Source organism: Podarcis filfolensis, assembly GCF_964270895.1.
Source record: "Podarcis filfolensis genome assembly, chromosome: 6".
Classification (NCBI taxonomy): domain Eukaryota; kingdom Metazoa; phylum Chordata; class Lepidosauria; order Squamata; family Lacertidae; genus Podarcis; species Podarcis filfolensis.
The window spans coordinates 37,974,094-37,989,988 of NC_139609.1; the positions used below are offsets into that span (position 1 = coordinate 37,974,094).

Genomic DNA, 15,895 nt, shown 5'->3' on the forward strand with positions numbered 1-15,895 from the left:
GCAGGACCAGTGGTCAGGGATGATGGGAATTGTAGTCTCAAAACATCTGGAGGGCCAAGGTTGAGGAAGCCTGACCTAGAACTTCAAGAAAGGTTTTTGCAGGACAAAAACCAAAGCTGTTGCTGATAATCCTCATGCCCCAAGGGCCTTTCAGAAGCAGGTTTGCTTTCTGCCCCACGCATGGTGCTTTCAGAGATGAAACATCTTTACATCTGCCTGGTTAAAATCATGGAGACCGTATTTCTGCTGATTTCAAGTAGGTATACTGAAAGACACTGCAGTTCAGACAATGGCTGGCAAACATTTTTATGTTTAGCATGTGCAAAAGCCCTCAAGCTTTTATGAGTACTAAAAGGAAGCAAAAACCTTTGAGCTGAACACAGGGTTGTTTATGTATCTCTGTTCCAGAGTAAAGTGTAAACTCGCATCCACATCTATATGAATGCATTATTTTCCTTAAATAATTTAAATTGTTGCTGGTTTAATTCATTCAAATTACTCCAAGATCATATCCTTTTCTAGCTCTAGTTGCAATTCCCAAAACCAGCAGAGACTTAAACCTGAAACAGGTGTGACACAACTCTCAATTTTGCTAGGGGCTCCAAATTTGATGGCAATCTGCATGGTAATCTAGAAAAAGAAAGAAGCTGTAGTTTTCTCTTTTGTGCAAACTACATCACTACGGAGGGGAAACTACGATTTTTTTCATGTTCCATCTGTTTGTCAGAGGCAGAGTCTTAGCTCACTTGCATACAAGTTTGAAGAAGGTAAGAAACAGCAAGAGAACGACTGGTATTTCTAACCTTCTCCAAACTGCTGTGTAAGAAAAGGCACCACATCTTCCTTTAGCCTTCTGACAGGCGCAGGTGACGGGTGAGTGTGTAGTAAAACTGATGTTTCATGCCTGCCTAGTTTGAATAAGATAGTGAGAGTGTTTCCTGGCATTCTAAAGCTTTGCACAAGTGAGGAAAGACTCTACCTCTCTTCTAAATTCTATGCATGTGCTGGAGGGCTTAGAAGGAAGGTGAACTCTCACTTGCTCAGCAGTCTGAAGGTCATAAATAAACTGTGAGAACAATATATTTCTACGTGGGCCAAATTTAAGATCCCAATTGGATAGCTGGGCAGCTAGACATGTCAGTGAAATGCTGAATATTCAAATATTGTTATCCGCTTTGTGCTGTGATTATGAGATGTACTAAAGTGTGAAAGAAGTAATCAAGAAACACAGTGAACACACACACACAAAACAGAGAGGCAAGTTCTCAGAAAATTCTTATAATAAGGAATGTTCTTGGGAAGGTATGAATGCCAGGTGATTACTCTTACTTACATATCTTTCCCAGTCAATCTCTGAATAAAACCCATTTGGAGCACCATTGGTTCTCTTCTGTAATACACAGTTAAAAATGATAAGTTTTATATTAAAAAGGGGAGAACAGCAACATGCACTAGTTTCTTAGAAGATATGACAAAGTCATGAGTTTTCAATTTGGGATGGTCTCTTAACTAAAGTGGGTTCTGGCTCCCTACTAATCAGTCTCTAGAAAGAGAATGCCAGCCTCTCAATCTTCTTTGAGAAAGTAATTTCCAGTGTTTGAACTCTTGAATTTTTCAAACCTGATAAGCCAGGAGCAGGAATTGCAAGGAGAGACCACCATGCTGGAAGATATTACGGCTTATGGGCAAGACAAATGAGGATAGAGCTGCAACTTGGTGGTAGAGCATGTGATTTGCATGCAGAAGGTCTCAGGTTCAACCTCTGGCATTGGTCAAGTAGCAAGACCTGAGAACCTGGACAGCAGCTACTAGTCAGATTATACAATACTGGATTAAATGGAAATTAATAATATGATCTGGTATATGGCAGCCCCCTATGTTACAAATACAGTACACTTGAACAGAAGTGATGAGTTAATTAAGCTCTCCTAAATTTAAATAAGTATTACTTTAATATGCTGTACTTCATATTAAAGCCTTCGAAACCAAAGCGGTCAGGTGATCAAATAGTGGGCCAGATTCAACTAATGAGTCCTGCTAGTGGAAATGAGCAGAAGGTCTTCCATGATCCCACTCCTCCCTCTCCGTGCAATCCCAAATTGGCTGGGGGGCATCAGGGAACCCCTCAAAACAGTGTACAGGGGTGTGGGGAGAGAAGAGGGTGATTGTTCTGTCTGGCAAGCTGAAATGCTTGTAGTGATGGAATGATCTCCTTAGAGCAATCCTGCATTCTTCCCATAGTCTTGAGCCATTTACAAAACCTGGAGAAGTATACAATACATAGCAGACTAATGAGGAGGAGGAAAGCTATAAAATAATCATATAGTTGTTCAGATATCAATCAAATATTTCATTGTAACCAGCTGTTACCTTCAACATTCAAGGAATGTCCTATAAAATATTCCATTTTTGCATGATACGTGTGAAATTATCCATGAAATTATCTACTTCCTAATGCATATTATGAACGCAGTCCTGTATTATTTATCTTATGAATGTAGTTTTCAAGGTGAGCCTGGCACACGAGGTAATCCATTTCTATTTCTAGTTACCTGTATCCATCACAAATGATCCAAATACTACTGAATATTAGGAAACCATAGTGAGTTCCTAAACATAATTAGACATCTATGGACACACAGAAACACATCAGAATCACAGGGGCAAAAACATAAGTGGTTGGGCATCCTATGCAGAGCACCTGGAGTAAAAAAATACATTGAAGTAAGTGATGCATAAACAATGCCAAACATACATTTGTACATGCAAACTTTTTTTGGCCAGGCTTACACATTGTTCCAACCAACCCCCGGGAAGCTTTAAACCAATATTCATGTCCTTACCGAAACTGATTTTCCTCCTTCCTGTGCACACTCTGCTTTGTTATTGGAGGGTGGATCATGAGGATGAGGGCTGGGTGGCTGGAATGGATTTTGTTTTTTTATAGAAAAAGGGTTAAAGTATTGGGTGGTCCGGTTTTTTTAAACACATGAATCTACATGGAGTAAGCAAGCTCAGAATGCACTTTTCAAAGGCATTACTTGCCAAATGTAAATGCTGCTGTCAGCAGACTATTTTGGAACGTATGATAGGACTCTATTCAGCAGAAACTGGTTCTCTTATAACTGACTGGCATGGACAATTATCTCTAATGTTAAATGTTTTCCCCTTATTTCCTTTGAGTAAGATGTTTACAAGACATAACGTTTTCAAGCATTTCAGAACTATGTCCTCATACAATTCTGCAGAACATGCTTTATTTAATGTGGCAGCCATTGCAGTGGGCCTTTAGAGTCTTGTAATATAACTCAGCATTTCTTTTGTAACTGAACACACACCTACAAGAAGTGACTCAGTGAATGTTTTCATCCTGGTTTTGTGCAAGAAAAAGGTTAGCAGTGTTTTGGTATTAAGTAAGTCTTGAAGAGTTCTAGGGAATATGATCCTTCTCTAAGTGCCAGCTCTTTTCCTATTGATCATCACCTACAGTCTTTTATGACCTCTAGACTACAAAGTAATTAAAAAACAGGCCAATAACATGAACAGTTTTCAAGCATACTTTAAAATTCTGGTTATTTAGCTTCTTCTTCTTTATTAATCTGATTAAAAATTGCAAGCGCATAATTCCAAAGTCAGCATAAAAATAAGGCTACATTATACTAAATATAGCAGAATAAATTCTTCAGGTTCACAAAGTAAGCACCTTCTCTTAATCTTAACGTGAGAAGGGATTGTGTATAATTTTAAAGAGAATGTAATTTTTTTGTACTAAATGAGAAATGAAGTTAGCATCGTTCTCATAGCCTCCGAAAAGCAAAATGCTACATGAGGAACACCATCAACAAACGTAGAAGTGAAGGCCTTAAATGAAAAATCTTGGGAAAGCACTAGTGTGTCACAATGAACACACCGAGGTGGTGACGGTGCATGAACCAGCATGGACAGAGAGAGCCCCTTTATCATTCGTGGTCAACACCAAGAAAAAAAAAAGTTGCTCAGCAGCTCATTGCTTCTCAGCTTGCCTCATAGAGGATGAGAGTTACTAGGAGACCCCAGCGTCCCTCAGAGAGCTACAGTCCCAGAGTTCTATGGGAAGAGGGATTGTTAAGCCACTTTACAGGCAGGATTCAACTAACTAGTCCTGCTAATGGAAGCCCACACAAGGACTTCCACTAGTGCAATGGGGATTTCCCCCCTCTTCTCCTCCTGTGTGTCTCCAAACAGGCTTAGGTAGGTGTGTCAGGAGAACCCCTAGAATAGAGCTGGGGAGAGGGGGGTTGTGCCATCTGGCAAGCTGGAAAGATAGCCATGGCATTACACTGAATTCCTCCCTGGGAACTGTAGTTCTGTGAGGGGAATAGGATTCTACCAACAACTCAGCACCCTTTCCAAACCACAGTTCACAGGATTCTAGACCGTTTAAAGTGGTATGATACTGCTTTAAATGTATAGTGCAAATGTGGCCCATATCTGCAAAAAAAGCCAGTCCTCCTCTGCCTTCTGTTTATCACTTTGGTGTTAAATTTAAGTGGGTGGTGGTGAACAAGCGAGCAGATTGTATCTTGCACGGGGTTTCTGTGTTCACTTCCTCCCTTTGTTGACCAAGTATTTCCCTCCATATCATATCATCCCTCTTCCAGCCCTACATTGGTGATGTGTTGGGGACAGGAATGAAGGAGAAAGACTGCTGAATATGTGTAGGCTGTTTGTATGAGTTGGAACCCCGCATGCTCAGGAATTCCAGCTCATGGGGGGACTAGGAAGACTTCTCCCCTTCAGAATTCCCTCAAACACATTGACGGTGTTGGGGAGGGCCAGCATGAGACAAGACAACCGGGGGGCATGTGGGGACTATCTACATGATCTCAGGTATGTGAAGTACCTGAAGGGGCAGTGCACCAGTTACTTCTTTAAGTGTGTAACACAGACGGGGACTGTGGGGTGGAATCAACGTGCAGGTTGGGAAAGTGAACAGAGTTGTTTTTCTTCTGCTGAACAGAGCCTTGGCTGAACCATTAAAAACAGTATAGAGTTCCAAATGTGGTCTGCTTTTTGAATCTTTAAGCTAAAAGCGCTTGACAAAACACAATGGGGATGCAGAAGGATGTGTGGATGCAGGCTTTTTTCAATCTACAGCTGTGACCCTAAGCACATCTACTTGGACGTTCAGTTCTTCTGAAATCATTAATATTTACTTGCAAGTAAATATGTTTAGGATTAAGGATCTTGGGTCAGAAGTTTAAATAGGCAGAAGTTGTAAGAAAGAAAAAATTATTAGGGCCTTTCCAGAAGACAAAGCCCCGCCAACCCCTTGATGTTATTTATCAAGATGCGATTGGGCTAGCCTCTATCCAGCACCACTAGTATGATATTTCACCCCATTTAAAGTTGTATAGTTCTCTCACACCCATTCTTTCCCCCCTATGCATTTCTGCTGTATAGGGACAGATGCTCAGCCCTTAAAAAATAAAAATAAAAACCTACAGGAGATGTGCACTCCTGTATTGGAGAAGGAACGGCATAGCCTTCTAAGAACCAAATAAATGGAAAAGGGGATTTGCAATAGAGCATTGCTGCAGGAGGAAGAAAAGAAAAAGCAGCCTTCGTTTGTTTTGCCACTGTTTGTGAAGATAAATGCTCCAACACCAGAAATATGAAGAAACATGATCACAGGCAGGGAAGTCAGCACTCATCACTAATGGCTCTATCTGTGGTCGTGGCACTCATGCAATGCATCCTTGCAAAGCACTCGCGAAATAGCAAGGGACATGCTAAGTAGGGAAGAACCCAATTTCCCCACTGACATAGTACATGCTTGGACAATGCATATTCCAGACACAGATGCATTTTCTTTAAGGAAGACATCTGAATCAAGACCAATGAAACAGCAGCTCATTTATTATGCAAAATAATGATCATCTGGAAAGGCCCTTACTACTCCAATTCCTTTAATTTTAGGAGAGAAATGACATTGTTTATGGCTGGTAGTGTTTCCATTCCACTGCTGAAAATCTGGTGAAGACTAACAAATGCTCCAATTTTCCTTAGAGTCTTCACAAGATAAATTTAAATGGGAGTTTTAAAGTCAGGAATCAATAAAAAGTGAAGTAAAATCCATATCTGAGCCCAACATTCTTCATTGCAAACTTAAAGCCTAATAGCTGATGTGGTACATTTCCTTCTAAAGTCCAGTTCTAGCAGAGACAGAAAACCTAAAACCATAAATAAAAGCAACAGTAACTCAACAGCAACCCTTTTCCTATTTCTATTCTCTACAGGAAGGCTTCCTGAATTGTTATTTTTAACCAATTTAAGATATTTGCAGGTATTAAATGTTTCTTCATTATTCATATAATTGTTTGTCTTTGTTCATCGTATTTATGACGATTATTAGAAAATTTATCTCACTTGATAATCCTTTGACCAAAAAAGTTTTGAGAGAAGGGCCTTAGACACTGGATATAAGCCAATGCACATCAGACAGTGTATCAACATTGATCGTTTTAATATTATTAACTATATTAAAATAGAAATAGGGCAAAGGGTTCAAAATTGCTTATGACGATTCACAGGATGGGGGAAGCATTTTCCATTAGACACATCTAATTTAAAGTTAAGACTAAATAAATATATAAATTCCTTTAAATACTTACAGTTCCATCCCTGTCTGGTGATCCTCTGTAAGAAAGCAAAAATATGTACCATTACTACAAAACATCAAACCTCCTGCATTAATTTTTTGGAAATACTTCCCCCTCATCGTTTTTAAAGGTTGGAGTTCTGCACTGCAAAACAATCAGCCAATATTGACTCTTTCACACATGAATCATATAATGGGGGCGTAGAAAGGGGCTGCAGGGCCATGCCACTATCCTCCACCTTGAAGCTATGCTGCTCTTCAAGCCTTCTGTGCCTCGGTCCCCCTAGACATCTTCATGCCCAAACCTCCCACGTGTTCCAAAACCCTATGTGACTGGGGTCCCATAACATATGGAAAGTTTTTGCACATAGGGCCTCTCTTGAATATGTCCACACCTAACATACTGAAAGGGTGAAGGAGCTGCATGACCTCAGGGTTGAGGCAGTGAGGCAGCGCCACTGCTCCATTCATCCTATCATGCTCAGTTATGCAATTCACACATGAAGGGGATTTGAGTTGAGACACAATGCAGGACTGTTTTTTAATCAAATCAACATAGATTAGTTGACTTTGAACAGAAGAAGAGGCAGCCAGTGAGGCAAACTACCACCGAAGCCATGTCTACCTGCTGCCTCACCAGCTGTTCTAGGCCCTTTCTCCCCCTCTCAGAGATCACCTCAAGAAACTGCGCTGTGGTGGTGATGATGATGATATTTATTTATTTATTTATTTATTTGTTCATTCATTCATTCATTTACCGCCCATCTGGCTGGGTTTCCTGTGAGGAAAGAAGTATTAGTCAATGAAGCAAACCGCTATTATATGGTCACTTTTCTTGAACGGCTCTCTTAAAGACCACATGCATAATTTTTACTTTTTAAATGTTTTATCACTGGTTTTAATTTATCTTTGGAAGCCTGCTCGACTGAAGAGTAGAGTAAAAATACTTTAATAAATAATAAATCTTCTCTCATTAAACAAGGAACCCTGTCCTTGTCAGCTCCACTTCTGACCTTCAGAGTTCCTGTTCTGGGGTGAATTATGAGCATTTTCTGCTGAATAAGTTTATAACCTCCCTTCTGATCTTCGCAGTAAACTTACAAAAGTCAGAAATGGAGGAGCCAGGGTCAGGTACATAAGGCATAGGGGCTGGTATAAGCAACACCAAACCCTCTCCACATACTCTTAAGATGCAACCCAAAGAATGCTTCTCTCTCTTCCTCAAATTTCTGTCTATGAAATAAATAACAGCTTGCTGGCAGAAGGCTATTTGTCAGGCTGAACACAATGAAGATTGTGTGACATATATGAAGAGTAGTAGTACTGGAATAGAGCTGACAACACAAGACCCCTACAGTTTCTTAACAACAGAGGTTTAGAAAAGGCTCATTTCACTTCTGTAAGTCTGCATAGTTAGAGATCCATATTGCAATATAAAGAAAACCCCATAATGCCTGAACAGGAAAACAGCACAAGGGTCTTCAGCAGTTAATGTCTCTGCTAACTTACGTGTTTCAAAATTGTATTTTCGACCAGCCCATTATAATTACACACTTCCACTTTATGATACTATAAAGCTATACCATTAGTGCTCCCAGAGTGCCCATAAAAAGGGAAACTTAAATTATTAAAGATTATGTCGGGCATTCAGCTTGATGCAATGTAGAAGGTTAGTTGTTATCTCAACAATTTCCTCTAGAGAAAAATAGAAAAATATTTAAAACAGTTTTCGTTGTCTCTATGCCATTGTTGCAAGCTATCAACACTGAAGCTTGCAGGGGGGGTGGCGGTTCTTAAGTATGAGCTGGTATGAGCTTTGTTGTTAGACAGACACATCAGTGAATAATAATTCAAAACACACAATTCTGCCTGCTCCCTTCTTGATGTTCTTAGTTCAGTTGGTCCTGCTCCCCTTTCACCTAATGTTTCATATGAACAACAAACATTCCACTTATAGTGGAAATATAAATAATTGTCTCTTACGTTTTAGGGAGAGTCGCTCAAGTTGAGAAGAACACAAATCCAAACATTTAATATTCAAAATGTAATAAATAAAAAAATAATCAATTTGCCTCGTATTTTTCGCAATGATCACTATTACATGGCAGCAAATAATAATTGCTACTGCATAGTCATACAGTGGTGGAGTTGAACTTATAAAGTGATATCCAATGTTCATCATCCTCAGGCTTAGGCCCACTGAAAATCAATGGACAAGTTTCTTAGGCCTGTTGGTTTTCAGTGGGTCTAGTTTGAGAATGACGAACATTGGGTACCATCCATGCTTGCAAAGAGTTTGTTGTGCACACGCATTACATTTTTTAGGTAAATAAGGCATATGTTTAATCAGTGAAGTGCCAGAACTCAAACCTGCTGAGAAAGTCAAAGATTCTAATCTCAGATGGGACAAAGGCTAGTTTTAGTTAGTGGTGAGGAATCTGTCCCTTGTTCAGGAGAACCATTATCCTTATTATATCACATGTTCCAGAAATGGAGCTGTAGCACTGATCATCTTCAGGCACTGAAGGTGGATTCTCTGTCAACTTAAATGAATCTATAGTTGCAGCAACCTCCTTTACCTGTTGCTAAGCAACCCATTCACAGGCTAGGGCTGCAGTAGAGGCACACACCTTTAAAGGTGAGGCAATAACTGTTTCTCCCTACACTTGGGGAAGATTGTAAATAGGTTATCGGGAACTAACGTTGTTGTTCACTTTCACCCAGGTCACCAAAAGAATTTGACAAAAACAAATCCCCAAACCACCCAAGAAACTGACAAATTTACCTGCAATAATCACAGGGACAAAGACAGTATGGCCACACTCTCTCTTTCTCTCTCTCTCTCCCCCCCTCACCCTCATCATGGGCTGGCTGAGTCAGAACAATACAGATGGATGGTTTGCCAAGGACCCAGGAAAGGGCTCAAGTGGGATAGGGAATTCAACCTGCTCTCTTGCCTCACCCATTTCCACAACAAGATCCACAAGCCATGCTTCCCTCTCCATAGCCATTAGAGCCTTTCCCTGAATCTTTCACGGTGCCTATTGCTCCACCTAAACTGGTGCTTTCAGACATGAGGAGTAGCCTTGCCTCTGCCAGCCCCACCCAGCTCTCAGGGGGGGGGGAGGCAAAGACACCTCCCCTGTCCTCCAGGAGGAGCTAAAGGAGGAGGAACAGATTATTCTGCCTACTGGGTGTAGTGAGAGATTGATTGCTGAAGAGCAGAAATTTTTGCTGCGCTAAGTTGAGCATGTCCCAATCCTATATAAAAGATAGTAAGGGGGTGTGTTAGTGTCAGATCAACTGTCCAAACCTTTTGTGTAACTGTACCTAGGAATAATAGTGTGTATTGCCTATTATGGCTTAAGCTGAAGATTTGCATATGTATACAGCAATCTAAACATTAAAGCTTTTGGAAAGAATCCTCTTTCCAGTTCTTGAGCAACTGGGAGCCAGGACACCCCTTTTCCACGCTGTTTTCGGGGGGGGGGGTAGTTCAATTTGTACCTCCCGCTCCCTAAAAGTGCTATAGAAATAGAGGGCAGGAAAACACTTGAAATAGTTCAAACCCCCCCCCCCCCAATCATCCAGAAAGGTTAAGCATCGCATGTTACAAAACAGCTTAACATCAAAAGCTATTCACCAATCCCATTATGTTCTAAACCTCATCTGGTGAACAATCACCATGACACTGAAGTATAGCTGAAAAGCCAGGACAATTCTGCATAGACAAAAAGTGTCAGAATGTTTTCTCTTTCTAAGAGATGTCCTTTGCCTACTGTCAAGGCTCATGTTCAGATATACTATGCAATTAGAACAAGAAAGTTTCAGCCTACTCCTAGGCTTTTCAGAGAACTATGTTTCTGAGGAATGAAGCATAGCCACTAAGACTTTTTTAAAGGGGCAAAATATAGGCCACCTATAAAACGTCCATGACTTGAAACACACAAAATTGTCAGTCTCATAATATCAGACAGCTGTCTCACTCATGCAGGTGTAAGGTTGCTATGTATTTTAAAGTATGCATTACTGGATACTGCTTTGCTGGTTTTCCATTGTGAATGTGAAAATGCAGATTTCGTGAGTTAATGGTGTAATCTTGTTAACCATTCAGCATTAGCCCCCTTGCTCTTCCACTCTATAAACCTAAGGACCACCTGAGCCTTTTTATTCCAGTCCAATCACTGAGATCTTCAAGAGGAACACTATTAGTTGTCCCTCATGCTGCACAGTCCCAATTGGCTTCAACTAGGTCAGGCATTTAGAATCACCACAGCCATGCTGTGAAACACTCCCCCAGCTGAGATTCAGCAGGTTTCCTTGGTTTTGACTTCCATGCATCTCTTGAATATTTTTTGTGCTGACAGGCCTTTGCAGTTGTCTAATTTTTGATGAGTCAGTCACCTGAACTGATTATCCATATTTTATTATTTAACTTTAAATGATGTTTTCTAGTGTACACTGCATTGATATATTTTATTATATGATGGTATGAAAATTCTTCTATAAATTAATATAAATTAATACTTACACAGAATTCATATTTTATTTTTAATTTTACATGATGTGCTATACTCCATAGTCTATTTCGCCTTGATATAGTTCATATGGTAATACAGAAATACTTCTTTAAACATAAATAATACTTACGTGGAATCAGTGTCCTTTTCTTTCTTCCGTATTCCAAAGGCCTTCCTTGTACGTTTTTTCAATCCTGTGGAGACAAAAGGAAAATATAAATTGAACAAATTAGGTAGCTTTACATTTGTTATAAGCCTGCCTGAGTTACTTAGGCTGGAAGATTTAATAGAAACTTTAAAAATATTATGGCATAATGAATAAAATGCTATTTACGGCTCCATAAATTACAAAGTTGCAGTTAGAAAAAACACATAAAAGCGTATTTCTTTCCAATCCTAAATCAGTGCAACATACTTTCAAGTAACATACCGTATTTTTCGCTCTATAGGACGCACTTTTTCCCCTCCAAAAATGAAGGGGAAATGTGTGTGCGTCCTATAGGGCGAATGCAGGCTTTCGCCGAAGCCTGCAGAGTGAGAGGGGAGACCCCGCCGCCAGCCCCGCAAGCTCCGGGGACAGTGGGGAGGCGCAGCGCGTCTTCCCGCTGTCCCCGGACCTGGTCTGAGGGCGGGCGGCAGGGAGAAGAGCGCTTCTCCCCGCTGCCTGCCCCGCAAGCTCCGGGGACAGCTGGGAGGCGCAGCGCGTCTTCCCGCTATCCCCGGACCTGGTCTGAGGGCGGGCGGCAGGGAGAAGAGCGCTTCTCCCCGCTGCCTGCCCCGCAAGCTCCGGGGACAGCTGGGAGGCGCAGCGCGTCTTCCCGCTGTCCCCGGACCTGGTCTGAGGGCAGGCGGCAGGGAGAAGAGCGCTTCTCCCCGCTGCCTGCCCCGCAAGCTCCGGGGACAGCTGGGAGGCGCAGCGCGTCTTCCCACTGTCCCCGGACCTGGTCTGAGGGCGGGCGGCAGGGAGAAGAGCGCTTCTCCCCGCTGCCTGCCCCGCAAGCTCTGGGGACAGCTGGGAGGCGCAGCGCATCTCCCGCTGTCCACGGACCTGGTCTGAGGGCGGGCGGCAGGGAGAAGAGCGCTTCTCCCCGCTGCCTGCCCCGCAAGCTCCGGGGACAGCGGGGAGGCGCAGCGCGCCTCCCCGCTGTCCCCGGACCTGATCTCAAGGCGGGTGGCGGGTGGCGGGGAGAAGAGTGCTTCTCCCCGCTGCCGGCACCACAAGCCCCTGGGGGGGAAATAAAATTTTTTTCCTTTATTTCCCCCCCAAAAAACTTGATGCGTCCTATGGGCCGGTGCGTCCTATGGAGCGAAAAATACGGTAAGTTAAGGCAATATTACAAGTGACACAGTAATTGAGAGAAGAAAATAAATGCCAGATATTTCAAGGCATGAGAAATGCATATTTTTGCCATGTTTCGCAAGCTGTTTAGGGAACATGTGGCATGTTCCAGTTGTGTTTATGTAGAACAGGGGTGGGGAATCTTTTTGGCTCCACACTGCATGGGCTAACTTTGACAGGTGAGCAGGGAAATCACTTGTCAACTACATATCTTTATGACTTACACTATGTATTGCCTACCTGTGAAAACACATTGCATAGTGGTTCCCAAATGCTCCACAGCTAGCTGGCTGTTGGGCACTTGGAACCTCCTGTGGTCAAAGTGAGCAGGGTTGACTTCTCCATGCATCAGTTGTTGTACATGGAGGTCACTCCTGCTGTCTGCAGGTGTTGACTGTGTGAATGCAGGGAACTAGCACACACAGCCAAACCTGGTAGGATTAAAAGCACCACCTATTAGCTGATGAGCAGGTGGCTCAAGCCTGCTTTCTGAAGGGATTTGTTTGCCCCACCCATCACAGCTGACATCACCCGCTCACTGGAGTGACATCACCTGACTAACATCTGTGTGTGGTTTCAGGGAAACAATGGATCAGCTGGTGGGCCTGAAGTTCCTACCCCTGATTTAGAAACATACCCCCCCCCAAAAAAGCATAAAACCAAGAGCATTTTTGGCCCATTGACATTATTTGTAACCATTGGCTGCCTATACAGCAATATCCAATCGTTTTCTTCTGCTGATATGAAAGTCTATTAAATGCGCTCTATGCCCCAGTCGTCTATGGAGAAGCTACATTATTTGCTTCCACAATTATAATTATGTTCTAATAACATAATTTCTCTAGCAGAAATAATTGTATTTTTCAGCACATTTCACCTGTGGCCCTCCAGTTGTTGAATTACAACTGCATACCCTCCAACATTTCTCCAATGAAAATAGAGACATTCCATTCCACAATGATAATTTTACTATTTATACCCCACAAATCTTACTGGGTTGCCCCAGCCACTCTGGGCAGCTTCCAACATACAGTGGTACCTCGGGTTACATACGCTTCAGGTTACAGACTCTGCTAACCCAGAAATAGTGCTTCAGGTTAAGAACTTTGCTTCAGGGTGAGAACAGAAATCATGCTCCGGCGGTGCGGCAGCAGAAAGAGGCCCCATTAGCTAAAGTGGTGCTTCAGGTTAAGAACAGATTCAGGTTAAGTATGGACCTCTGGAACGAATTAAGTACTTAACCTGAGGTACCACTGTATATGATAACATAATTAAATATTAAACATTAAAAAACCCTTCCCTATACAGGATTGCCTTCAGATGATTCAGGAGTCGGATAACTCCATACCCTCTAATATTTCTCCAATGAAAATAGGGACATCCTAAGGATAAGTGGGACATTGTGGGATCAAATCAGAACTCAGGGACGTCCCTGGAAAATAGGAACACTTGGAGGATCTGCAACTGTTCTCTATACTTTAATAAAACAATAATATCCTCCAGGTCTGCGATACTGGGGGGGGGGGATAGTACTCTTTGAAACTAAAGTGGTTTGTAGCTGCTCTTATCCAGTCCCTGCTTCCTTCAATACTTCCTCTTCACTAGCGTTTAGGCCTGCATCCTATTCCATAAAATATGCCTGTGCTGCAAATATCTAGACCACTAGTCTATCCTTAGATATGAGAGAGAAATGTCCACCAAGGAAACTCTTAAGGATTTCTGTGTGAGCATTATGTAAGTCAGAATGGAATGGCTACTGTTATACCTCCAAACTCGTTGCTACAGTGATACCTGCTCATTTAAGCTCCAGAGGCCAAGCTAATAATCACCTTGCTGCAAAAACACTCCCACATTTCCTGCTAGTATCTTTAGAGAGAGTAGAGCCTGTGCAACTCTGTCATGTTGCTGGGGAAAAGCGTGTCATCAGCACAAGTGATTCTGGAGGATTGAGAGGTGAGGGAGAGCAAAGTAATCTGATGTCATAAGCACTGCCTATAAAAAGGGTGCTTAGTCATGACTATTGGGGGGGAAATACATTGAGCAGTCATCCTCATCCGACGATGAGCTATTTCATATATTACAAATCCAGGTTTGCCATAGGCAGCAACGGCCTATTCTGGCTTTCAGGTGGGAGAATAAAACATTCTATATGTATATCTAAAAATATAATACATAGTGTTGTGAGTTGGAGGGGGAGGGTTAGGCTGTATGTCTGAGTCCCTTCTAATTCCTCAATCCAGCAAGGGTTACAATCTAATGGAGGACTCCATTGTTGAATTAGCCAAGCCAGCTTCTTGGTAACTGACTTTTAGTATAAGTATGGGTCATTAGTATAAGAAAGGAAGTTGGGGGGGGGGGCCTTCCTCTGCTGGCTGGTAATGAGAACAAAGTCCAGGGCAAGCGTGAGAGAGAGCTGGGTTAGAAGCAGGCAGAAGCCTGAGAATGGGAGACATGCTTGATTTCTGCTTGAATCCAAGGCTGTGACTATGGGAGAAGCAAGACCTTCCGTAGGCTCAGGCTGTATATATATGTGAATAAACCATTTATCCTAAAGACACTACAGTCTCTGCTGTCCCTCATTTGGATGAAACTGGACCCTGGGTAAGTGCCTGGAATCATGCACTGCTCAGAGATAGGAATAGAATGCAACAATATTAAATAAAATATTATATTTAATGTAAGGGCACCAGTTTGGGGAAGACTGGCATAGAATGACCAACCAAACCATTTACAAAAAGGAAACCACAGATAAAGCCTTAGCCTAACCCTTATGTAAGTATTTTTATATAAAAAATATAAAAATTGTCAGGTAGTATATTTAAATATATCTTTAGATAGAGAGATAGATAGATACACACACACATACAAACACATCAATCCAGTTCTGTATAAGGATATCAGGACAAAAATTAAAATGCAACACCCAAAGAAAACATCAGCAAACATGTTGCAGGAAAAAAAGATAAAAACAAACAGGAAGGTTTTAGTCTGGTAACTAAAAACAAACCATGTTGGTAAACCTCATCAGGGTGGGTATTTCATAGTTCGGGAACCACGTAAAACTACCCAAACCGGCCATGTTATCAGAACACATCCATCAACATTTGACTCAGAAAAAATGAGCCCACCTGTTTATTTGAGGTAAGATAATGTGCAGCTAAGCTATAAGGTAATGAACAGTGAAGTTTTTTATGCCCAGGTAGCATATCCCTAAACTCAGACATCATTTCATGTGCAAATGCCATGAAAATGTATTTTTGTCTTGTTTTTTCACATTTCATATTATCATATTATCAAAATACCCCACACCATATTCACTTGCCCCACTTCTAAAGGTCTGAAGATACATGTCTATGTGACATGCTCTTTAAAGAACTGCCAGTCCCAGAACTGCTT

The 15,895-nt window shown here is 41.8% G+C and overlaps 1 protein-coding gene across 25 annotated transcripts in view; it reads right to left on the reverse strand.

The window, feature by feature from the left end:
- SGIP1 (SH3GL interacting endocytic adaptor 1) overlaps window positions 1-15,895 on the reverse strand; it is a 138,568-nt gene that overhangs the window by 74,466 nt on the left and 48,207 nt on the right. For 13 of the 25 annotated variants that reach the window (XM_083621120.1, XM_083621133.1, XM_083621111.1 and 10 more), the window contains 4 exons: window positions 11,291-11,354; window positions 6,654-6,678; window positions 2,844-2,921; window positions 1,334-1,390 (listed from right to left, as the gene is read on the reverse strand). In XM_083621120.1, the coding sequence (XP_083477246.1) occupies window positions 1,334-1,390; window positions 2,844-2,921; window positions 6,654-6,678; window positions 11,291-11,354 (224 nt within the window). Of the gene's footprint in view, window positions 1-1,333; window positions 1,391-2,843; window positions 2,922-6,653; window positions 6,679-11,290; window positions 11,355-12,739; window positions 12,907-15,895 lie in introns of those variants that run through there. The other 12 variants (XM_083621124.1, XM_083621123.1, XM_083621118.1 and 9 more) reach the window with 3 other exon arrangements.